The sequence below is a fragment of the Pavona decussata genome, unplaced genomic scaffold (assembly GCF_977016875.1).
Source record: "Pavona decussata unplaced genomic scaffold, jaPavDecu1.1 SCAFFOLD_274, whole genome shotgun sequence".
Taxonomy (NCBI): domain Eukaryota; kingdom Metazoa; phylum Cnidaria; class Anthozoa; order Scleractinia; family Agariciidae; genus Pavona; species Pavona decussata.
Window position 1 is genome coordinate 637,087 of NW_028145676.1, and position 24,872 is coordinate 661,958.

General features: G+C 38.4%; 2 protein-coding genes and 1 long non-coding RNA gene across 3 annotated transcripts; all 3 read left to right on the plus strand.

Annotated features, from left to right (window-relative positions):
- Nucleotides 1–2,729: 2,729 nt before the first annotated feature.
- Nucleotides 2,730–6,608, plus strand: LOC146455443 (uncharacterized). Its single transcript, XM_085094286.1, has 4 exons — nucleotides 2,730–2,797; nucleotides 4,020–4,293; nucleotides 4,967–5,343; nucleotides 6,478–6,608. The coding sequence occupies exons 2-3, from the start codon at nucleotides 4,020–4,022 to the stop codon at nucleotides 5,050–5,052; spliced, it is 360 nt and encodes a 119-aa protein (XP_084950412.1). The 5' UTR covers nucleotides 2,730–2,797; the 3' UTR covers nucleotides 5,053–5,343; nucleotides 6,478–6,608.
- Nucleotides 6,609–6,652: 44 nt separating this feature from the next.
- LOC146455444 (uncharacterized) lies at nucleotides 6,653–7,735 on the plus strand. Its single transcript, XR_014859028.1, has 2 exons — nucleotides 6,653–6,728; nucleotides 7,364–7,735. It is a non-coding gene; the product is annotated as an uncharacterized LOC146455444 (long non-coding RNA).
- Nucleotides 7,736–9,879: 2,144 nt separating this feature from the next.
- On the plus strand, nucleotides 9,880–24,614 carry LOC146455445 (uncharacterized). Its single transcript, XM_085094311.1, has 10 exons — nucleotides 9,880–10,092; nucleotides 13,461–13,711; nucleotides 14,377–14,491; nucleotides 15,271–15,393; nucleotides 15,565–15,687; nucleotides 15,858–15,980; nucleotides 16,164–16,286; nucleotides 16,463–16,585; nucleotides 16,769–16,891; nucleotides 22,048–24,614. The coding sequence occupies exons 1-10, from the start codon at nucleotides 10,002–10,004 to the stop codon at nucleotides 23,112–23,114; spliced, it is 2,262 nt and encodes a 753-aa protein (XP_084950437.1). The 5' UTR covers nucleotides 9,880–10,001; the 3' UTR covers nucleotides 23,115–24,614.
- Nucleotides 24,615–24,872: the final 258 nt, after the last annotated feature.

The window sequence follows — 24,872 nt, forward strand, 5'->3', positions numbered from 1 at the left end:
TACTTTTACCAATGTTTACAACCTAACAAACAGCTGTTTCCAAAAATAAGCGTAAAGCGTTCACAAAAATGCCGAAAAGTAGTCTGGAAAATACACAATAAATTTCAATAAAAGCTCAGAATCCTCGAAATTTATTGGGTATTTCCCAGAGTACCTTTTGGCATTGTCGGACGCTTTTACGATTTTTTTGGGCAACCTTCGTCGCAACAGCTGTATGCTAATTAGATCACCCCCATCATTTAGCCGACGCTCTTTTGGCTCGTCACGCAATCGTTCTTCACCAAAAGATTGCGTGGGGAGCCAAAAGAGCGTCTGCGAGGTACGGCTACCCATCGTTACACCAGGTCACTCAGTTTACGATTCACACTTCGCAGAGGGCAACTTATTTTCAATGGAATTTATATCAAACAAGAAGCTGTTTCCAGTTTCCGGGCCATATTTGACTATGTGGTGCGTAAAGCCTACAATTTTTTAACAGTGATAACCTCCAGCATCGCCAATTCCCCCAAATAGATAGCCTGCGAGCAAGCTCTCTTGGGAGTGAATCCTCTTTCCCCCTCCCGCCCCCCACCCCCAAGAGAGCTTGCTCGCAGGCTACCAAATAGATAGATACAGAGATATAGCGAGGCAATAAGTAACCACCAGATAGAATTGCATTTCTTGCAGTCAGAATGAAAAACGACATTTGTCATACGAATGCTTTTTATAATCCCCGGGCTTTAATCCTTACGTTTTCACCTTCCGTTTAGAGACAGAAACCATTTGTACGGTTCTAATATGTATGTGACGCCGGGTCAATGACGGATCGTAATTTTCAGTATGATCTAGACCCGGAGGGGGGAGTTACTCCCTTATGTGACCTAAACGGGGACGTGTGGCCCGATAGGGTATGGTTTTCAGGGTGTTTTGTCTCTTAACGGGGTATCTATTTCATCACTTTCTGTCTTAAACAGGGAATCCCTACATGACCTAATGGCTTAAACAGATTGTGATTGCCAATGCATTAAAATACAGTAAGAAACTAGTGTATTCTTATTTCATTCTAGTCTTAAACAGTGTGTGATTTTGGGTTAATTGTCTTAGATAGGGCCTGAAAATTTTGAATTCTGTCTTAAACGGGATAGGGAAATCGGAGAATTGTGTCTTAAACAGGGTCAGGGTTTGAACGCCCGGGCCGCACCTCCCTACCCAAGCATCTGTTGAGTACCCCCTCCCCCTCCCCGGGATCTAGAGTAACGATACGCAACAAGCGTTAGCGGGAGCGAATGAGAGGCGGCTGTATTCGCAGGCTAATCACGCGTACGTTTATATCCTTGTACGTTTTTCGATGTTTCGCTGTTTATATTTTTAAATGAAATTCAGGGGAAAGCATTTGTTATTCACCTTGTATTTGAAGACAGAAACCGTTTCTACATTGATTGTTTTTCTATAGTAAACGTGAGACATCTTTATCTATCTTGGCCCGCGAGGTCATAGACTGATTTAGGTGCCAAATTTTCGGTTAAACAAAACTAACCTTGAGGCACTCAGGTTAGCCTAAAAAACACTCCGGTTAGCCTAAAGAGCACTCCAGTTAGCCTAAATAGCACCTAGGTTAGCTTAAATAGCTTTCCTTGTTAGCTTAACGGTTAGCAGTTTATGTTGGGGTTGTTCATGCCTCGCATGCCTCGCATGTTTTGTTCATGCCTCGCACGTCTGGCTCGCATATTGTACATATTGTAAACACTCCTCACGGCCCGAAAACAAAGAACGCGACCGAGAATTTAAAGAATTTGATAACACGACAGAAAACGTAACTCGTACCAGTCGAGTACAAAAAACGAGACCGAAAAGAATAACTCGTGGCCCGAAGTTTAATCTCTCGGCCCATCGCGACCCCAAAAAGAAAAAAGAATTTGATAATACTACCGAAACCTTAACTCGGTCCGCCTTACGGCCCGAGTAACGAGTGAATACTGTTTTTTCGCAAGGGTGATTGGCTACCCAACGACGTTGTCTAAGATTTCACGCGCGAGTTTTTCGCCAGTTTATTACAATCATAATAAAAGGCAATGGTTATGAAACCCAACAAACTTCTTTGTTATGTGATTTTGTTAGCATTTTTGATTTTGACAACGAAGTGTTGATTATAGGCTGTAGAAATTATAGTTATTACAAATCTGTGAAAATATTACATAATACTTATGGGATTCAACAACAATAGCGAATACAAATGACGTGGTACGGAATGAAAATATTGTATAATTCTAAACCGATACAGCAAAATACTTCTCTGAAAAACGAACAATAAATTTGTAGTGATGAATAACAGCAACGGCGAAAATTAAAGTAAGAGTGTTGAATTAACGCCTTTTAAGTTGTTTGTTCAGGGCGGGTCGTTCCCATTCAAAATGTAGGGCTTTTTTCAATCTTAACTTGGAAAGTGAATCGAGTCCAAAATGGAGAAGCAATCCCCAGAAAATAGATTCTTGCATGTCTCAGAACCCTGCAAATGTTTGCAGATGTGGGAATTACGCCCGAAAGTTAGTGCTCGCGAACCCTGGCGCCAAGGTAATCCGGTGGTTTCACTGACATAGCAGGCGTTAAAGCCTGCACAAGTAAATTTGTATGCCGCCTGGGAAGACAGCGCATTGGGAATGGAATTTTTCACACTGGACATGTTTTTTTGACTCATGAAGCAATATAAACCAGGTTGACAAAGCGGATGAACTGTAAAGCGAGCTGAAGTTGAAGAACCGCTCTTTGCAGTCTGATCGAGAAAAACAGAAAGAGCCATAACTGCTACTGATCCAGAAAGGTAGGCGCTTTTTGTTAAGTGGCTGATTTATTCGACCCCTTTTACTCTCCCTCAAGCGCTTGAAAAAGGACGTTCATCTCCTGAACATTATCCAGAGTCATTTGTCATAGAGCGGCGGCGAAAACACACGGCACTTTTTCAACAATTGCAGACGAGAAGTTAATTCAAAATTCTTTAAAACGCTGTTCTGATAAAGAAAACTATTTATACACGTTTTCGGCTGTGGATAGCCAAGAAAAAAATTGAAACCAACCTGAAACATTTGGGCTGCCGTTTTCAAGTTCATGTAGACGCCTTTAACAAGCTTGCTACATGTAAAAGGGATAGTGGAAGTCGGTTGTTCTTGAATCAGGTAATCTGTAATCAATTCTTCAAAATGACATTATCGAGAAATTAAACTTTGCTGTTCGTTGTTTGTTGTTGTTGTTTTTTTTTTTTGTTCGCTTTCTTCCTGGAGAAGGAAAGAACGAAAGTTTCTTCAATTTTTCAATTTTAAGCCGGACAATTAAATGTGTCAAAATGCCCGCGCTCTCAAATGAGCTGTGAAAAATTTCAAATTCCTCGTAGAAGGACATAGACTTTCTCAAAGTTTTCGTGACCTCGTCGCTCGTCGTTCACTCATTCCGCGCATAAGAAGACGACTTGCAGCAAGTATAAGAAGGAAAGTGCATGGGTTGGTACTCAGAAATTAGAAAAATAATTATTTTTCCTCCACTAGTTAACAGCATTTAAACTTGGCACGCCACATTGATACATCTACGTTAATCATGTGCAGAAAATTATACCACCTAAAACTTTAAAACTATATTTTCTTCATCAATACAGTGAGTTTGTATCTTTAATTTTATGTATGCAATATTATATGTAAATGACACGTTACAACTTAACTTACCTCGCACTGCTGTCTTGATTCATACAATGAGTTACAAACTTTGGAAAGATTTCCGTACAGCCCCAGTATTAATTATACATGATCACTGTCGTACTAAACCCTCTTACACGACGAACGGGCATGAATAGAGTCGAGTCCTAAAATGTATGCATAATTTGTATGGTACAGAAACCTTCCTTTAACTTTGCTGCAAAGTAATTTAATCAAAATAAATTTGTAATCCACACGTTAGCGTAACTCGATTTTCAATCAAAATATTGAGGCTCTCTAGGTGTCTTCTAGCATTGCTCAATAACCTAATGACATAAACATATACTTTTGTTTCACCAGATGAAGTCATTGCCACTTGCGCTGCTTCTCGCAGCCCTGAGTATTTTGGACCTTGCTGAAGCAGGCCAGGTGGGCCGCTGGTCGAAATGCTACGGGTCTCCTCCTGCAGACTCCTTTGGTGGCCCAGACCAGCACATACCGGCTTGGTCTCCCTACTGGAATAGATATGGACGAGCAAATCCTATCGGTTATCATGATGACAACGGCAAATGTAAGGCTTATTTCCGTGGGGATGGGAAAGAGAGCAAGGAAGCGGCGAATTCTATGTGCTCCGGTATGTTACTTTATCTGCTTTTTTCAAATTTAATGTCTGCGACTCGATTGTATGGTTAAATGGAGGTCATTTCAGTACTTCAGTACAAGTTAGAGAATTAGTTTTAAAATTTGATTCAAGGAATTTTTATGTAATGTTTAAAAAACGAACAGGAGATTTTATCGGGTTTAAAACCGCGAGGCGCAGCCAAATGGTTTTAGACCCGATAAAACACGTGTTGTGAATTTTTTGAACGGCTTCAAAAACATTCCTGGAAAAGCGTGTGCTTTTGTGAACGTTGGAAAATAGCATACGAGAAAAACACCGCATACTAATGAGGAGTGTTTTATCAGCAGATAAAACACCGCATACTAATAAGGAAGAGGTTTATCGATATAAAGTCACTGCACGTCACATTTAACTTAAAAACTGCTGTTTTTAAGAAAAAGGCTCTTCGCGCAATAAAACGTTTAGACCTGATAGGGTCGACTCGTACAAATAACAAACCTCGCGCATGGTAAAATCATACCAGGTAAAATCATAAATGGTGACAATACTTCCTTTTATTTGCTCGGAGGGAGGGGGCGTAGTACTTCTCGGAATCTCTGGTGGGGGGTGTGCGGCTCGGTTCTTCAAATCCTGACCCTATTTCAGTGAGCACTGAATCAATTTTGTTTTCCTATCTTCTAATTAGGAAGTATGGACTTTCCCAGACTGGAATTGAGTACGTGTGGATCTCATTCAGGGATTACGTCTACAAGAACAAGCCTTGTCAAGTAGTAGAGTACAACACCGGCAAGGCTTGGATCCCTTGCTATTTGAAACAGGCGGATGTCAAAGATTGTCATAGAAATTGGATAAAGAAAGATCTGTTGGGCTTTTGTACAAAAAGCAGCCGTTATTCCTGGGTAACTTACTGTGGAGACGACTACAGTCAAAAGCCAAGTTTTAGTTTGACCAATGCTCTAGTACTGTGCCAGGTGAAAACGGCTTGAAGACACGTGACCATCATTCACGTGGATGATCTCAATTCTAACAACATCCAGACTAAACCAGAGTCCATCTTACAAGGTATTTAATCGTAACGCTGATGTTTATTTGAAATTATCAAGTTCTGACCGTTTGTTAACAGAAACAAAAGCATATAACTCATCAGTAGACAAACTACAGTAGACAAACGCAGCCACAAGACGACTGGTCGTAACTGCAGTCTGAAGAGACATTTTAAAATGCTCCAAGTGAAAACGAACTGTGAACAGGGACAAGGGTCACAGCTGCTTTATTTCTGGACAGATTCTGAAACGTGCGTTGTTTTAAGTTTCTTCTTTGTGCGACAATATATATTCCCCAAAATTCTAAGACAAGTTCTTATTTTGTAGAGTTACAAAGTTTTCAAACTTTAACCTGGGTATCATTGGTGTCAACCTTATCCGGCTAGATTAGTGTGTTTTTTAACTATTTTATACACATTGTTTCTGCTACGTTTCGTATTCATTTAGTACTTCCTTGCCTTTAAGGGTTTGCTATCTTTTTATAAACCACTCTATAATCCCGCTCTAACCTTAAAAAGATAAAAGCTTAAATGCAGTCTAAAACAGACCTCTCCATGCCTTTCAGTCGATCTGAGAATCGGTTGACTTATCCTTTTCTCAATCCATGGTTGGAATTTCCAGATTATCGTAGTGGTGTAAAACGTTTACGCTTGTTAAACTGGTGTTGATAACTGCTTTTGCTTTTCCTACTGCTCGTAGGAATTAACAGCACGGTTGCTTTAGTATTCCATCTGAGAATCAAGAAGCTTTGTGAGGAGGGAGGATTGAGTACACAAAGCAACAAGTAAATCTGATGTTGCTCAACCTATCTATTTTAACAGCTCAATTTTGAAGGTTTCGGTCTTTGCGTTTGAATAGTATTTTCAATGTCTTTAACAAACACACAAACAAAAAAATCACGAGCTAAAGTGCAAACGAAACTTGCTTCGGTTGGAGAGAGCTTTTGTAGAACAGAGGCAAAGACACTTTTAATTTCAATTTTTATTCATTTATGATAATAATACTAGAACGGTTTTTGAGGTTTATGAGACCATGCAATACAATTAAAGTTTATATTTACTGTAAACACAATTCGTTTAAATTGCAAATAATGACATCAGCCCAAATTTTTCAAATGTCCTCAGTGATTGATAAGAAGAGACTTCCTTTTCAGACACAACCGTCAATCGCGGTTCATCTGCACTGACGTGGAAATTCACCAAGAAATGGACAAAGAAGACGTCCTCCAGCTACTCCAGCGAACACGGATGGAAACTGAGTGTGACGACTACCAGCGACTCTGGAGAACTCTCAGGTGCTATTTCCAAATGGCAGGTATCGGTAACAGCGGAAGGTTATGGGACATACATTTACACAAACTCCAAGGAAAATACAGAAGAGGTTACGTATGAACGTAACTTCAATGTAAGTGTATCTTTATTGTCCGCTAACAATATACACTTAATGTATGGTGTCGAGGGAAACAGTTCGTTTGTTTTCCCTCGAGTCCTGATGTTTCCAGAGGCGAAGTCGAGGGAAACATCAGGACTCGAGGGAAAACAAAACAAACTAGTTTCCAGAGGGACCATACATTAAGTGCTTTGTTACATATCTAGACTTGTTATCATTTGATAACATCTTATCCGAAATAACGTGGTGGGACTTAATTCTTTCAACTATCCCTGTGACAAATGGAGTTGTTTGTTCGAGTATTCCCTCCTCCCTCCATTGAAATAAATTAATAGGGTATCTAAATTTATCAGATTTGAACGAAATGCAACCCTTATCTTCGTTACACAAAATCAATGATCCAAAGTATGTGAGGTTTTCACGAAAGCACCCATAATTTTCCTTTTGTGAGGTGCTAGACGCGTGACGGCTATCAAAAAAAATTCAAGCTGTACAATGGATTTTCTCGGGAACCAATGGAAATATGGAAAGGAATAAACAGAATGTTCAGAGCATCCTAGACCACTGGTGGTGGCCTTGTCCTGCAATTGACTTCCTGCTTAAGCAGTGATTGAGTAATAAATAATAATTGTGAGTTTTCTTTACCTTAGGTGCCTGCAAAGACGGAATACAAAGCGAAAATTATAATTTTCAAGCAGGAAATAAACGTCGGATTCAAGGCTCGGGAAAAGTTCTTTGACGAAAAAGGCAATCTCCTGGGTGAACGCGATCTGAGTGGAACCTGGACAGGAGTAACAACTTTCACAGGGCAAGCGCTGGTGACTGAGAAAGCTTTGAAAAGATACTGACTGCGCTAGACAGCTAATATTTGTAGTCACTTGTATTTTTTTCTGATGTTTGTGGCGAGAGACCACGTTATCACCATAAGGGAAAAGTGAGGCAGTGCAAAACATACTAAATAATGTAAACACAACGTGTCTGTGCCATTTGTTGCCAATAAAGAGCTTGATCTCTTCAACTTCCTTTTTAGTTCCTTTTCTTTTGTCTGATATTGAATGCCAAAGTGAACTAAGCAACGCTGATACTGCGAGGGAAATTAATAGCGACGTGATGGACCAAACCGAGAGTAAAGGAAAATGCTGCTTTGTTAAATTTACCACACAGCATCTGACTTTAGTCAAAAATACGTGTTTAGCCCCAATCTTGGATTCCAAAAGACCTTACTGAGCTCCGATTTTCTGATATTCATCAACGCGCAAAACTGCCTCTGTATCATGCGGCAACGTCCTATCCAGACCGGGGAAGGGGAGGGGAGGGGAGGAGGAAAGCTTCACACTTCCTGACTTTTCTGAAATTTATCTAGGAAGGATTAGATGTCGTCGTCTAACGTTCATTGAATTTTACACATATTTTTAGAACGGTTTGCTGTAAGGACCGACTAAGGGTATACAAAATAGAAAAAAAAAGGATTTCTCCAAACTTCACGAGAATAAAGGGCTTGGCGAACTACTCCTAAAACTACAAGTTTCGTTTTGTTTAAAGCTTTTTTTATTTTGGGGGAACATTTTTTTCTCGTTTTGTTCGTGGAGGCCGTCTAAAATCAAGCCGAAGTAGGCACTTTTGTATAAGCTCCCTTTTATACACTGAGGCTTTTCTAGAAAAGATTAACCAAGTAGATCAAACAATTTTATTTCCTTAAACTTAAATGAAACAAAAACATGAATTTTTGACCAATTTTTTAAGTTCTGCCTTTGTACCGGTGATTATAGAAAGCTTATTTTGGCTAAATTCAAGGATAACAAAGACATTCTGCCTTAACAAAAGGCAACGAAATGAACCTCGTAGACCCAATAAAGAAACATCTGCAAAATCCAAGAATGTAGCAGATCACACTATGTTAAAACGCTCGGCTCAAAACGACAAAATGTTCTGGCCTCCCAAAAAGTCTCACTTTTTTCATATAACACTGACTATATGTAAAAAGATAACACTACGATGGGTTGTTTGTGCTGCTGATTCATGATTATCTCGGCACTGTGTTAATAATCGTGTTTTCAAGATGATTTTCGCGCTGAGTTCGTTGTTAATTTAGGGCTGAAACTAAGCTGCATATTCGGTTCAACACTAAATTGATAAAGATAAATAGTTTGAATCAACACAAACAAGGAAACACGATCATTCATCTTTTTCATTTGTTCTCTCAAATTTTTCCCTCTGTTTTATGAGGAGTTAAAGTAAGTAAAAAACAAAAGTCTTTTAAGGAAGACAATGAACGAAATAAATTTCTGATGCAGATGCGCCGAAATTAGGTATGTTTTATATTTCAAAAACAAAAAACAAATTATCGAAATACATTTTATCCCGCGTTTACGTAATAATTCACTTTGTTTAAGAAGTTTAAGAAAAAATGTTTTTATATAAGTTTTAATACTATTAAAAAATTGAAAAGTGATATGAAAAATATAATGCAAGTTCAGAGTATAATATCACTGCGCATAAGCACAAATTTGGTCAAATTTTGAGACAATTTAGCACCACGATTTTAAACTTTTCTTTACGCAGGTGTTTGCGGATTCCATCGATCAAAAGATACCTTTAATGTATCCGCTACCACAACATAACAGTTAGATACAAATTGGAGGTGAATGACAGAAACAAAGGCGCCAAACAAAGGGATGTCTCAAATAATAGTTTTATTTTTACCGGGTAAACTCACCGAGTTCCTGTCGATCTTGTTTTTTGTGTGTGTGTTTGTGAGATAAGTTAAGGCAATCCCCTCATCGCACATTCATCGTACATTCGTCAACATATTTAAATCGGTCGTTTATTTTACACTGAGCTGTTCACGGTGACGATAAAAATGTGCGTGCATTTTTAGTTTGCAGTTATTTTAAAATTTGCACCACAATCGTCAGCTTTTGTCACACTTTAGTTATTTCTCGCGTCATTGTCAATTGCACTAAACCTGTCAATTGCCCGCATTATCGATGTCGCCCCCATACTGTTTGTTACTATTTTTCTAATTTCAAACGCAAGCGCTACCCGGGAAGTCTTTTCGCAGTTAAGACTTCCTGTTTTGACATTTAATGGACTGCTTTTCAAAAATTTAAGGCAATATATACAAGCGACTTTCTACAGCCAATAGGAGCGATCCATGGCCTTAATTCTGAATCTGCAGATGAAAACTGTTTCTTGCTGAAGAAACCACTCATACCTTTCTTGGTCTCGTATTGACCAAGACTACACACAGTGAATTATTGTTCGCGATGAAGTCATCTTAATTCAAGTATGGCAGGCTGTTACTTCTGCACCATTCATTGGCTATTCCTCTGTTATCTTTGGGGAGTGTTTCCGCAATACAAAACTCATGCCCAACAAGGTTAGAAAAGAAATTTTGACACAATTTTATCGTTAGTTAACATTGAGAACTAAATACAAGGAGTCACTAAATCTACAGTCTTTGGTTGATTTTGGATGAGCCAGAGTTTTCATTGTTATCACGTCGTAAATTTGGCAAAGATTTCAGTCCTTAAGCCGATAAGTTAATTAACAAAACTTTGCAGCTTATTGTTGCAGTAGGGACAAAATTAAAAGGGGTTTCGCTTTCCTTCAAGAACGTTTTTAATTCTATATACAGCATGAAGGGATTTTTCTTCAGTTTTATAGTTTCCATTGCGTCTTTGAATAAAAGACGAAGAAACTAATCTTGGTTTCTAGCTAACTCGTCAAACATAAAGTTGGAAGTTTACAGCTGCCAATATAAAATACATTTGAACCCGTCTTTCGACCGATTTGGCCTTTAATTTAAGGACAAATTGTCTCCTCACAACTATTCACACCTCTAGTACTACGATTTAAGTAAAGGCAATGAAATGAACCTCGTAGACCCAACAAAAAAACATTATCTACAAAATCCAAGAATGTAGCAGATGACACTATCTTAAAACGCTCGGCTCAAAATAAGGAAATGTTTCGGCCTCCCAAAATGTCTCACTTTTTTCATAAAACACTACATGTAAATAGATAACACTACGGTGGGTCGTTTGTGCTGCTTGTTCATGATTACCTCGGCACTGTGTTCACAAACGTTTTTTCAAGAGTTTGTTGTTAATTTAGGGCTCAAACTCAGCTGCATATTCGGTTCAACATTAAATTGATGAAGATAAGTAGTTTGGATCAACACAAACGGAGAAACACGATCATTTATCTTTTGCCTTTTTTCTCCCAAATTTTCTCCTCTGTTTTAAAAGTAGTTAAAGTAATGAAAAATGAAAAGTCTTTTAAGGAAGACAATGCACGAAATAAATTTCTGATACAGGTGCACCGAAATTAAGTATGTTTTATATTTCAAAAACGAAAACAAATTTTCGACATACATTTTATCCCGCGTTAAGGTAATATTTCTCTTTGTTGGAGAAGTTGAAGAAAAAATGTGTTATAAGACGTATTAATCGTATTAAACAATTGAAAAGTGGCATAAAAAACATGGTGTAAGCTCAGAGTATTAAATCACTGAGCATAAGCACAAAACGGCCACTGACCGAGGACACAATTTTGTAGCCTGTATAGATCAAAATATTTTGTATCTTTAAAACCGCATTATATGCCACGTTGAAGAACTTTTTATTTTTATTTGTGTCTTTCAATAAAAGGCGTAGAAACTAATCTTGGTTTCTAGCTAACTCGTCAAATATAAAGTTGGAAGTTTACAACCGCCCTTATAAAATAAACTTTTCCCCGTCTTCTGACCGATTTGGCTGTTTACTATTTAAGGACAAATTGTCTCCTTACAACTATTCGCAACCACTAGAACTTCGGTTTAAGTAAGGGGAACAAAATGAACCTCGTAGACCCAAAAAAAAAATCTACAAGATCCAAGAATGTAGCAGATCTTAAAACGTTCGGCTCAAAACGAGAAAATGTTCCGGCCTCCCAAAACGTCTCACTTTTTCCATATAACACTATATGCAAATAGATAACACTACGATGGGTCGTTTGTGCTGCTGGTTTATAATTATCTCGGCACCGTTTTGATAAATGTTTCTTGACAATGATTTTCGCGCTGAGTTTGTTGTTAATTTAGAGCTGAAACACAGCTGCATGTTCGGTTCAACACTAAATTGATGAAGATAAATAGTTTGGATCAACACAAACGGAGGAACACGATCATTTCTGTGAATGATCTATTATTCCAGAAAGTGACACAGGCATACTCGGAAAAAAGAAATCGGAGTGCTCCTATCAGGAGTCGAACCTAAGACCTTCCGATTACTAGTTCGGATGCTCTACCACTGAGCTACAGGAGACTCGTGGGAGCTAAGGCCATTAAACTAGGTTCACGGGACAAATATCCTGCATACTGCTGGGACTTAATGTGATTTAAATCCTAGCAGTATGCAGGATATTTGTCCCATGAACCTAGTTTAATGGCCTTAGCTCCCACGAGTCTCCTGTAGCTCAGTGGTAGAGCATCCGAACTAGTAATCGGAAGGTCTTGGTTTCGACTCCTGGATTTCTTTTTTCCGAGTATGCCTGTGTCACTTTCTGGAATAATACATCATTCTCATTCATTTACCATGCAGGCTGGAAATATACCATCACATTTCTCCTCTGTATTAAAAATAGTTAAAGTAAGAAAAAAGGAGAAGTTTTTTAAGGTGCGCTGAAATAAGGTGTGTTTTATATTTCAAAAACAAAAACAAATTTTCGATACATTTTACATTTTTTACATTTTATCCCTCGTTAACGTAATAATTCACTTTATTAAAGAAGTTGAAGAAAAGATGTCTTATTAGACGTATTAAAGAATTGAAAAGTGATATGGAAAACATGGTGCAAGCTCAGATTATCATATCACTGAGCATAAGCACAAAACGGCAACTGACCGAGGACACAATTTTGTAACCTGTATAGATCAAAATAAATGTATCTTTAAAACCGTATTTTATGCTACGTTGAAGACCTTTTTATTTTTATTATAAAGCTCAATATCAACGTATCTCATGCAGGACACTTTGCAGATTAAAGCCGTAAATTTCGTACAAGGGCTTTCCACGTTGTTCTTAGAAGTTAACCGTTCTTCAAATTTACCGTTAATTCGGCGTAATGTTCCGTTCTGAGCCATCACATAAGTAGACTTTTTCAGAACAATGCGTTCGAATACAGCAACACACTTTATCAGATCCTATTTTGACGCCTATCCTATTTTGGTGTCTACGTATCAAAACCGTAGATTCATAAATTTGCCAAACAAGACATAACAGACGAAAAACTCATCAAACACCAGTCAGCAGGACACAGACATTCATCACAACGATCTTAACTTTTTGGTCAAATTTTGAGACAATTTAACACCACGATTTCGAACCTTTCTTCACGCAGGTGTTTGCAGTTTCCTACGACAACATAACAATTATACAATTGGAGGTGAATGACAGAAACAAAGGCGCTAAACAAAGGAGTGTCTCCAATAACAGTTTTATTTTTATCGGGTAACCTCACTGAGTTCCTGTCGATCTTTGTTTTTGTTGTTTATGAGATAAGTTGAAGCAATCCCCTTATCGCACATTCACAGTGCATTCGTCAACTTTTTCAAATCAGTCGTTTATTTTATATTGAGCTGTTAACGGAGACGATAAAAGTGTGCGTTCTTTTGTAGTTTTCACGCATTGCAGGAATAATTACCGGTATAGAAGATGCTATATTTATATTCTCAAGGATTATTTAAATTTTTGTTATTTCTCGTAGATGGCTGCCGGCGAGTGAAGTTTCTCCCGCCAAAAACTGGCCAGTACCTCGAAGGTCACGTGTTTATAAACCTTACCATCGGAATATACACACCATGTGAGCATCGATGTGTCATGGAGAGGAAATGTGTTTCGGTCAATATTGGTCCAATAAGTAAAGATAAGGTTATCTGTGAACTGAGTGATTCAGATCACTTTCAGCACACGGACGATCTTAAGCCAAGACCTGGTTGGACATATACGGGCACAGAGGTATGAAGTCTGAATTTGATGACAATGACGACGAGAAAACACTTCAATGTTTCCGGTTGACACATTGGTTACCTTTTCCCCAGCGAGATGGAGCTAATTCACTCGTTTAAGTCTCTAACGGGATTAGTTCTCCCCTCTACTTTTCTCGCCAGTAAAGGCTCTATTTTTTTCCAAGAATTTCCGTGTCTGACCAGAGGTGGCCCATGCTCGGCATCTGATAGCAAGGATCTGATGTTTATTCAAAAACGTTCCAATGTAAATTCACTTCAGCTCTGAAAATGCTAAAATACAACCATAAATGTGGAAATGAACTTCGGACTGTCGACGAACTTCCCAAACGTTCGGCTTTTCCGACCAAGGCGGGCAAGTATCAGCTTTCGACTTCACCGCAATGTTTTCAGGACTTCCGACATAGAATCTTACCAGTAGTTTCAAATTTACCTAGTTACGAACGATTGCTCACATTTTCCCGAAATCCGGGGTGTGAAAACGGTCTGGGGTGGGTAACCGACACGAGAAATACAGAAAAAGAAAACAAAGAACGGATACTACTTGAAGAGTCGTCGCATACGCTATAATAAGTAAAAACTATATTTTACTCTTCTTTTGATTAGGATAATTATAAAAATTTACAAATTTCTTAAGAATGCTGTTTTCCTTATCAGAATCTTTGCTGCACTAACCCTTGCCTTAACAATGGCAAATGTCTTATGGGGTATACAGACAAGAAATATCTTTGTGAGTGTGCCGCCGGATTTACAGGAGAGAACTGTGAAAAAGGTAAATTCATTATTGTCATGTGAGAAAGTATGATATTGAATGACTGTTTTGATACAATTCCCAGCTTGATATTAAAACTTAGATCTTCAGGCTGACTGGAATTTTTCTAACTTCTAATTGTATTTAGGAATCGCAGAACGCATATAAAAGACAGAAAATTGCACAATGATGTGATATCTAAGACGTTTTAGGAATCTTTTTCCAAAAGTGAATTGAACGATTTCTAGAAATTCGTTTATCTTTTATCATAATAATAATAATAATAATAATAATAATAATAATAATAATGTTTATTTGTGCTTTTTTTTCTATTTACATGTTGATTCTTACAATCTTTTAGTGGTGTTATATAAATTAAATTAATTATCAGTTAAATTAATGTGCAAAGCAAGGAAGCTAAATAAACCATTAGGTTGTCTTGTTAGCTCCCTGGCTAATTTAGGTTCTAGATAGCAGGCAAAAAAGAAAGAAAAAAAAATGAAAAAGCAAAAGGAAGGAAGAACTTATTAACTGTAAAAAGTTAACGTATGTTACGAGGTCAGCATTAAAAGAAAATTAGTTCACTTGTTGTTCTGACAGTAAATAATGTATAATTTGTTTCGGATATAATGTATAATTTGTATCAAGGTTGCATTAGTGGAAATGTATTAGCTTATTTATGAGCTGCAATGAAGATGAAGGCTTGAGTTCAGCACATGTATAATTGGTCAATCCTCGTACAAACGAAGTTCAGTTTCTTCCCTGGCTCTGCTCTTTTTATTGTATTCTCTATTATCTAGATATCGATGAATGCACAAAAGACATCCATAACTGCAGCAAAAATGCATCCTGTGTCAATACTCCAGGATCCTTCAACTGCACCTGTAAGCCGGGGTTCACTGGTGATGGACGATTATGTTTAGGTACAGTTTGCCGTTTGATCCATTTCCCTAGTTTATTGTCTTAAGGTAAATAAGCACTTTGTCGTTACCCTTCAGGAAAAATATAATAAGCTGTTCCAATTACAAGACAAGTTCCATGTATTCCCTTTTCAAGTGGCTTAATCTCTTTTTTGTCATTTTATATTTTTCCAGATATCGATGAATGCACAAAAGACATCCATAACTGCAGCAAAAATGCATCCTGCGTCAATAGCGCTGGATCTTTCAATTGCACTTGTAAGCCAGGCTTCTCTGGTGACGGACGATTATGTTCAGGTACAACTTGCCGTTCTATTCATTTCCCTTGTTGATTGTGTAAAGGTAAATTAGCACTTTGTGCTTACCCTTCAGGAAAAAGGCAACTAGCTATTCCAGTTGTAAAACCGGTTCCATTTAATCCTTGTCCAAGCGGTCTAATCTCGATTCTGTAATTTTACATTTTTCAGATATCAATGAATGCACAAAAGGCATCCACGACTGCAGCAAGAATGCATCCTGTGTCAATACCCCTGGATCTTTCAACTGCACCTGTAAGCAGGGGCTCACTGGTGATGGACGATCATGTTTAGGTACAGTTTGCCGTTCTATTCATTTTTTTTTTTAATTTATTGCCTAAAGGTTAATTTGGCGTTGAGCAATTTCTGGTAACCCTTAAACGGAAAAAAATGTTTGCTATTTCAATTGTTAAAGCAGTTGCATTTATTCTTTGTCGAACGGTTAAATCACATTTTTGTCATTTCTTATTTTTTTAGATATCGATGAATGCACTAAAGGCATCCACGACTGCAGCAAAAATGCATCCTGCCTGAATACCCATGGATCTTTTAATTGCACCTGTAAGCCGAGATTCACTGGTGATGGACGATTATGTTTAGGTACAGTTTGCTGTTTGATCCATTTCCCTAGTTTATTGTCTTAAGGTAAATTAGCACTTTTTTGTTAACCTTCAGGAAAAATATAATTAGCTGTTCCAATTACAAGGCAAGTTTCATTTATTCCCTTTTCAAGCGGTTTAATCTCTTTTTTTTTTTGTCACTTTACATTTTACTAGATATCGATGAATGCACAAAAGACATCCATAACTGCAGCAAAAGTGCATCCTGTGTCAATACCGCTGGATCTTTCAATTGCACCTGTAATCCGGGGCTCACTGGTGATGGACGATCATGTTTAGGTACAGTTTGCAGTCCTATTCATTTTTTAAAATTTATTGTGTTCAGGTAAATTTGGTGTTGAGCAATTTGTGGTAACCCTTCAAAGTAACAAAAAATGATTGGCTATTCCAATTATTAAACGAGTTGCATTTATTCTTTGTCGAGACGGTTAAATCACTTTTTGTCATTTCTTATTTTTCTAGATGTAGATGAATGCACTAAAGGCATCCACGACTGCAGCGAAAATGCATCCTGCCTGAATACCCATGGATCCTTTAATTGCACCTGTAAGCCGGGGTTCACTGGTGACGGACGCTCATGTTCAGGTAAAACTTTGTTGTTTTTTTCACTTTGGTAGTCTCTTTCTGGTCTTTTTTTTTTTTTTTTGCCAGGTTTTAATCCCCTGGTCAAATCGCAAAATGTAGCAATTTTTGGCCGAATTCAACGAAAGTAGGATACCCTAAGAAAAATATGTTCCATCAAAGTTAGGTTGTATTCGAAGTGTACCATTTTGTTACGCTTAATTTCACGTTGAGAAACTGTGAGAACCGATCTAGGGTAATGCCTTCTAATATGGCTTAGAATTTATTTCACATGTTGGTAATTGATGGCTAATAAAGCATGCTTTTATTCTTCGTCACTTATGTTTTCATACCATGACTGAATGACTAGTGTAATGACTAGTGTAAATGTATAATATAAAAGGGAAAGGGTTGCAAATGATACCTTTAAATCTAGAAATGTTCTGGAACTGTTATTTAGCTGGAGTTTCTCTGCAACCCGAGCGAGCCGAGCGCGAGCGCAGTCAATGGCTAGTTTATAGTCACGGGACAGCCAACACTGTTCCCCGCGCAAAGTCAATGAGTGTGTAAAATTATGAAACGCTTTTAACCATGACATTAGAGGGTAACAGTTAGATGATACCAGTGAATACCAGTGACCGCTGTTGCACCTGAACAGTGCATGACTGGAGATGGCATGGATGTGAGCGCATTCCTCTTATCAAACCGTTGAAGGGCAGTGGAGTCTCTTTCGGGAAGATCGAAGGGCCTCTGCTCGCAGGGTAGGCAATACTAAAATTGGCCTTCTTTTCCATTTCACTCCATTTCGAGCTCCGTTAAAAATCTTAAAGTTACGATACTTCTGCTCTGATCGTCACACATGTTTGAGTTTTGACTCAAGCGTCTGCTATCGTCTGTCGGCTTTACTCTGGCGAAAACACCAAAACGGCATTTTCAAAAATGTCCTAGTCCGGAGAGCGTTTTTAAAAAGTTGCAATATAGGTAACCGTTTTCACCGGATACGTGTGGAGGCAAGGCAAATCCGTAAAGAAAAAAGTTGCGTTCTCAAACGGAAACGGATGCGTTTGAACGGAGCCTAAACCTGTTATTCAACTCAGCAAATTTTGGTCCATGCTTAGATTGACTTATTACCAAATTAAATTATATGACTTTGTTTGTTTTTCTATCAAGATTGTTCCAGTAGTTCGCACCTCTTCAAAGAATACTAAGATTTGCAAAGCAGATTTACTCTCGCTGTTGAGCCGTTCAGAATGGAGGGAAATCAGTTCGCTAGTCTCGCTAACTCAGACGCATTTATTAATAAACAGAACGATTCAACTGGAAAGTTCTCTCTCTACCATACCATAGAAGGTAGTGCAGGGCAAGACATCGAATATTTTACGAACGCTGACAAACATGTACATTACCTTGCTGTTGCTAATCACCAGGAAGGAAGGCAATACAAAGTGTAACTATATATCAGTGGAATGGTCAACACTTTATCAATGTGCAAAGCATTCCAACATTTGGAGCTTCCAGTTTTAACTTCTTTAAAATAATGCAAAAAATTTTTCTTGCCGTTACAAATTTTTTCAATGGGACTACCTATAGTATAAACTCAGTCATCTACGAATGGAAAAACAACCAGTTGGAAAAGTTTCGGGAGAAAGAAAGCAAGGGAGCTTGGAAAAGCACTGCGTTTGTAATAAGACTTCGTTGTTTTTGCAAACAGGATTAAAATCCAAGAACGATTTTCTGTCCGGTCTTCTGTAAACAAGTGGTCAGGAAACAGCTTTTCCAAAGTACAGGAGCTTCCGACCAATGGAGAAGCTGATGTGCAGTCTTTTGACATCAACAGCGACAAATTCCTTGCCTTTTTCAGCTCGATGCCTAGAGAGAATTTCGAAAGCGGCTCGTTAATTTACAAGTGGGGTGGCAGAAGGTTCGCCCACTTCCAGTCAATTACCACTTACATTGCATTTTCCCTGCATCCAATTGTGATGTGTGATGAGACGTACCTTGGAGTGTCCCATCTTTTTAAAAATTTCGAAGTGTATAAGTTCTCTGGATCATACTCCCTCTTCATCAAATACCAAGAAATTTTCATTCAGAACGTGTATGGTCTGACATCATTTGAGCACAAAGGTCACACGTACCTTGTATTTGGGAAACACTCACACAGCACGTTGCATAAATGGATCTAAAATAGAAATAAACCAGGAGAATGACCTTTCTTTTGTTTTCTGTTGAACGTTGTCGCACGTCGTGGAATGGAACTATTGAACCTGGCCCTATTCCGTGTTAAAAGAAAACAGAAACCAAGTAATCATAGCGCCAACAAGTCTAGAGGTCGCTCAAAATGTTTTAAGAACTCATGTTGAAATCCGTTACATTGTGTATCATTGGCTTTACACTGAATCAAACTTGTAACTGCAGTCCACAGGCGGTATCACTGTTAGCAGCCTGTTTGGTAGGCACTAGAAAGGGGAATGGCAGAGATGAAGTGGAGGACAAGACACTCCGTGAAAAGATTGTGGCGCACAAAGTGATGAAGAAGGAAAGGAACACTTTTCGCTTTTCTCCGCGCTCAATTCCTTTAGTCTCCCCCTTTTCTAGTGCTTGCCACACAGGCGTATACCTTTAGCGTAAGAAAATGTTCTTTCGGGTAACAGGAGTGGCTCTGCACTGGAAAAGTTGGCATATCATTTTGTACGATAACATTGGAATGACCTTAATATTTGGCTCGTCTTTGCAACAGCTTGGGTTATACGTTAGTTGAGAAGCTTTTGGTTATAATCCAGGGCCAAGTTGTTCAAAAGCCGAATCAGTAACACATATCCCCGATTAAAAGTTAATTGAGGTTTGTATCTCGCTAGATCTTCACACCACAGAAACCAAAGGCAACGAACGGTTTCCTTTCGGTCAGGGAACAAATTTGTTCAAAGTTGTTCTTGTCGAATTCTTCTTAGAACTAGGAGTAATCACGGATTTATGAAGTGCGTTCGAAATTGCTATTATGGAAACTTCAATTGCCATTGGAAAAGTGTCATTCAGGTCGGTGTGTGGGGGAGGGATGGGGGGAGGAGGGGGATTTCGGGTACATATTAACCCATTGAGGTCCACGCGTTTTCCAGCAATTTCACAAATTAGCATATTGCAGTAAAAATGAGACAACTTCCTGTGTCAAAGAAACAGCACTCCTTTGGTCTAGAATAGCTAGAATTTCTAATTGTCGAATGAAATACCCTACTGTGGCTGCGAATTAGAGATTACCCAAAAAACAAACCTGAAGTTAAAAATTTCGAAAATTTCGATGAAATTTGATCCTCTCGTCACATGGCAGTCGTGTTTGTTTACGCAAGATTAGGCAGTCGTCACGTTTCATCAATGAAAATAGAAAGAAAAACAGGCAATAAAGCTTTCCTGAAGGAAAAATTTATTCAAATAAGTCTTTGCACAGGTCTAAGAAGGGAACGCGTATAATTTTTGCTGCGAGGCGACCGACTCGCAAGCAATTTGAAGGAATTGTGAGTCAATTTTGAAGCGAATTTATCGACCCGTGCGTTTTGCAAAAACTGTTCGGAATACGAAGAATCGATCAATTAGAATAGTATTTCAGTAAAAATTCACAATCAAACCTGTAATTCTTTGTGAGTTGTATCGCGACAAACACTCGAACATTACCAAGAAATTCCATAGCGAAAACAATGATTTGAGATGTCCGCCAGCTCATCGCCTCGGTAAAACCACAAATTTTCCTCGAAGCATAATTTCTTTGCCGTTAATACTTGGATTTCCGCTGTTAAAACTGTCGAGTATTCCTTAGAAGTTCCTCGTCTTGGAGCCAAAAGATAAAAGAGACACTTATCAGAGCCCGCGCTCTTGATAAAAATAAATAGATGCGTGCGCATAGTTCAAAATGGCGCAGATTTTGCACATCGCCCGCCCGTCCACCCAAAAAATCTCGTTTCTTCAAGCCTGCGAAATCACGTGATAGGTGACCACAGGACCCCCATGTGATCACAGGACAGCCAAGTTTAGGACTGCGTTCTCCTATCGTCGAACGCAAAAATAAATTTTCAGATATGAATTGAACATCGCGTTCGCTTTAAAAATGTTTTTTTTTTTTTGTTTTAATACGAACAATGTACTGGATGCGGCCCTCAGCACTGATCTTGGGGAACAGCGGTGTTTTAAATCCCTAATAAGACAGCTTGTATCTCAAACAAAACGAAAATAATTTGTTCCGTGACCGATTGCCTGATTTCATACCGTGGGGGTCTGAGTACAAGTCTGTGTATTATGGGATATGGGACTCAACACCCACAGAAAGAGCACATCGAACTTTACCACATCCTCAAGTTTGGTGTTAATCAAGCTAATATTAGGCGAGATACAGCCATTCAAAAACTTAAAAAATTTACTAAGAAATGTATGGAACGCCGGACAAATCACGTCACGTCCGGTGTTCCATACATTTCTCAGTAAAATTTGGAGTTTTTGAATGGCTGTATCTTTCCTAATATTAGCTTGATTAACACCAAACTTGAGAATGTTGTTAAGTTCGGTGTGCTCTTTCTGGCTATGTGTGTGTTGAGTCCCATAACCCATAATACACAGACTCGTACCCAGACCCTCACGGTATGAAATCAGGCAATGGGAAACCGTTCGTTGCCTGTGGTTTCTGTGGTATGAAGATCTCGCCTGTGATTGGTTACAACACAATAAACTTTCCAGGCATATTTTACTGGTGTTCACGCCAATATAATCACTGCTGTAAAAATGTTGTTAAAAGCTGACTTTTAGCTAAAGGTAAAGAAAAGTCTAATATAAAGCTGAAGGGCAAATATGTTTTGGAAAAATGCTTTTTCTTTAGTAATTAAACTCGAATCAAACTTCAAGTTAACCCAGGATTAGCTTAATAATCTGCTTGTAGACGAGAATCGCCGTTTCCAATTTTTGCCGGGACCGTATTTTGGTTTTACTGGTTAGCTTCCTTGTACATAGTGGGGATGGTCACTTATGTTTTAATTAAAACAGGTATAATTCATTGTCTTGTTTTCCAAGATGTACGTTTGTGTTTAGGTCATTTTTGCCGTTCCCTTCATTTCATCCTTTACTGATCATTTTACGTTGATTATTGCCATGTCCTATAGACTTTTAAATGATTGAAGGCACTTTTGTTTTTCTTTTCACCTAAGATTGTTCCAGTAGTTTGTCTCTCTTCGAAAAATATCAAGATCTTCCGACCAGAGGAGCACGCGCTGTTGAACAGTTCAGAATTAATGGGAGTCTTTTCCTCGCCTTCGCCAACTATAGAGGTGATCAAAACGGATATAAGACGAGCTCCTTCATCTACAAACTGAACGATTCAACTGGAAACTTCTCTCATTACCAATCCATAAACACCACAGGAGGACGTCATATCGAATATTTCACGATCGCCGACAAACATTATCTTGCTGTTGCCAACTACTGGAATGGCGTTACAAGGCGCCTGAACTCGGTCATTTACCAGTGGGATGGACAACAGTTTGTTGTTTTCCAAAACCTCTCAACAAATGGAGCAACCAACTTTCATTTCTTTCAAATGTTGCCGGAAATGTTTCTCGCCGTTACGAGTGATGACTGGGAAACACCCACAAACTCGACCATCTACAAATGGGAAGTCAACCAGTTTAAAAAGTTTCAGGAGATAGAACCCGAGAGACCGATGGGGAGCACGGCATTCGTAATAAACAATGAAACTTTTATAGCTTTTGCAAACCGTCGCAAATCCGGAGAAGGGAATTCTGCCCAATCTCCTGTATACAAGTGGTCAGTCAACAACAACAGCTTTGTTAAAGTGCAGACTCTCCAGACATATGGCGCCTTCGATGTGAAGTCCTTTACCCACAATGGTGTAACATTCCTCGCCTTTGCCAACCTACATGATAGGAGAATTACCAACATCGATTCGTTCATTTACAAGTGGAATGGCAGCAGGTTCGTTCATTTCCAGTCCATTCCCACCCGTGGAGCCACCGCCATACATCCATTTGAGATCTGCCACGAAACGTACCTTGGTGTGGGCAACAGGAATGGTTTTTCAGCTGTGTATCAGTTCAATGTATCACAGTTCGTAAAATACCAAGAAAATTTAGCTAATGGCGCGTATGATATGAAGTCATTTGAGTACAAAGGTCACATTTACCTGGCAATTGCAAAGTACGGAAAATATGGGGGAAACAACATCAATAGTAAACTGTATAAATGGATCCACATGTAATTGTTTCTGAGGTTTGGAGGGAAAGGAACTACGTTAAGCCAACAATTACAAACACGCCAAAAACTCGAAAAATATTTACTTTAATCAAAAACATGTATCAAGCATAAAGCACGATAGGATATATAGTTGTAAAAAACAAGTACAACTTTGCAAGGAAAATGTTAACATTATAAAGCTTAGATTACATGCAGCTTATTTATATTATCAGTAAACATATTGTAATTTTCGTTACCACAATGGTTGCTTACCATGTAGGATACTTGACTCGTTTAGTCACACGTCAAAGGGGAGCTTACCACTAGACTTTTTAATAGCGAGGAAATGAGATTACAGAAAAGGACTGAGAGGTTACTAAGGAGGCCTGAGAACATCTTGACAAATACCTTTTTTTATTTAATGATTATTGCACAGAGCCCTAGAGGTAATTGAAGGGATAATACAGAGGGCAGCAAGGATGTAAAGAAAAATTCATTGATTAGTTTTTGTTTTTTTCCCGCTGGCGTTAGTTGATTGCTATGTTACACATATTTAGTGGCCATTTAGGAACTGCTTAATCTCGTAACAGGTTATATAACTTTTAGCTTTTTAAATATAAAAAGTTATATAACCTGTAACGAGATTATTTAAAAATAAGGGCCATAACAGCTTTTCTCGGATTAAGGATCAGAGAGGTGAGACCGGGGGTGTTTACCATTTACATGAAAAACCCACTGGTATACAAGTAGTCAGGAAACAGCTTTTTCAAAGTACAGGAGCTTCCGACAAATGGAGCAGCTAATGTGCAGTCTTTTGACATCAACGGCAACAAATTCCTTGTCTTTGCCACCTCGATGACCGGAGAGAATTTCGAAAGCGATTCGTAAGTTTACAAGTGGGTTTTCTTTTCTTTTTTTTTCTATTCCCGTGGTAATTGACGCAGTAATCTGCTTGTGGACGAGAATCGCTTCCAACTTTTGCCGGGACTGTATTTTGGTTTTACTGGTTAGCTTGCTTGTACATAATACAAATAATCAAATATAGAGTAGGCAATGAAGAGTTCTTTTTACAGTATTCGTATTTACGCACTCTTTAATCAAGAATTTCACTCGTTAAAATTTCAACACATCGCAATTTCTCTTCATAGCTTTTTCTGTACATACTTGGCTAGAGTTAACGATAGACTAGCAGGCCAAAGTAATGTAAAGTTCCTTCTATACTTTAAGGTGTCCTCAAACGCTGTTTCAAAAATGTACTTGTAAGGTTAAATTAATGTTACACATGCATTCAATGCTACTGAACTATATGTATAATTACATAACACGGGTCCAAACGTTTTTCAGTACCAATAGCCCTGAACGTTTGAGAAGAACACATTTGTTGCAGACTTTGATAAGTTGTATGAATAAGCTTTTTGAGAGCGGTCATTCCATATATCATCTGTAGTTTAACTTGATAAAATGCCGCTTAATTAATATTTAAGTTTGGCTGAAATAAACTTGTTAAACACGTTAATTAGAGAGACCTAATTTCTGTTGCTGTGCAGCGCAATGTTGTATAATAGAGACCTTATGAAAAGACGGCGGCGACGGCGACGGCAACCGGACACAAAACAAAAAGCCTATAAGCAAAAACAATCGCTCTACACGTGCGTTTTAAATTTTGGTACATTTCTCGGCCGTCCTCTGCAAAACAACAACGTGAAATGACCAAATTCAAGGTTTTGGGGAGAACGAGAGGACAAGACGGTGAATTTTTCATTCTCTTTTTTAACTTAACCCA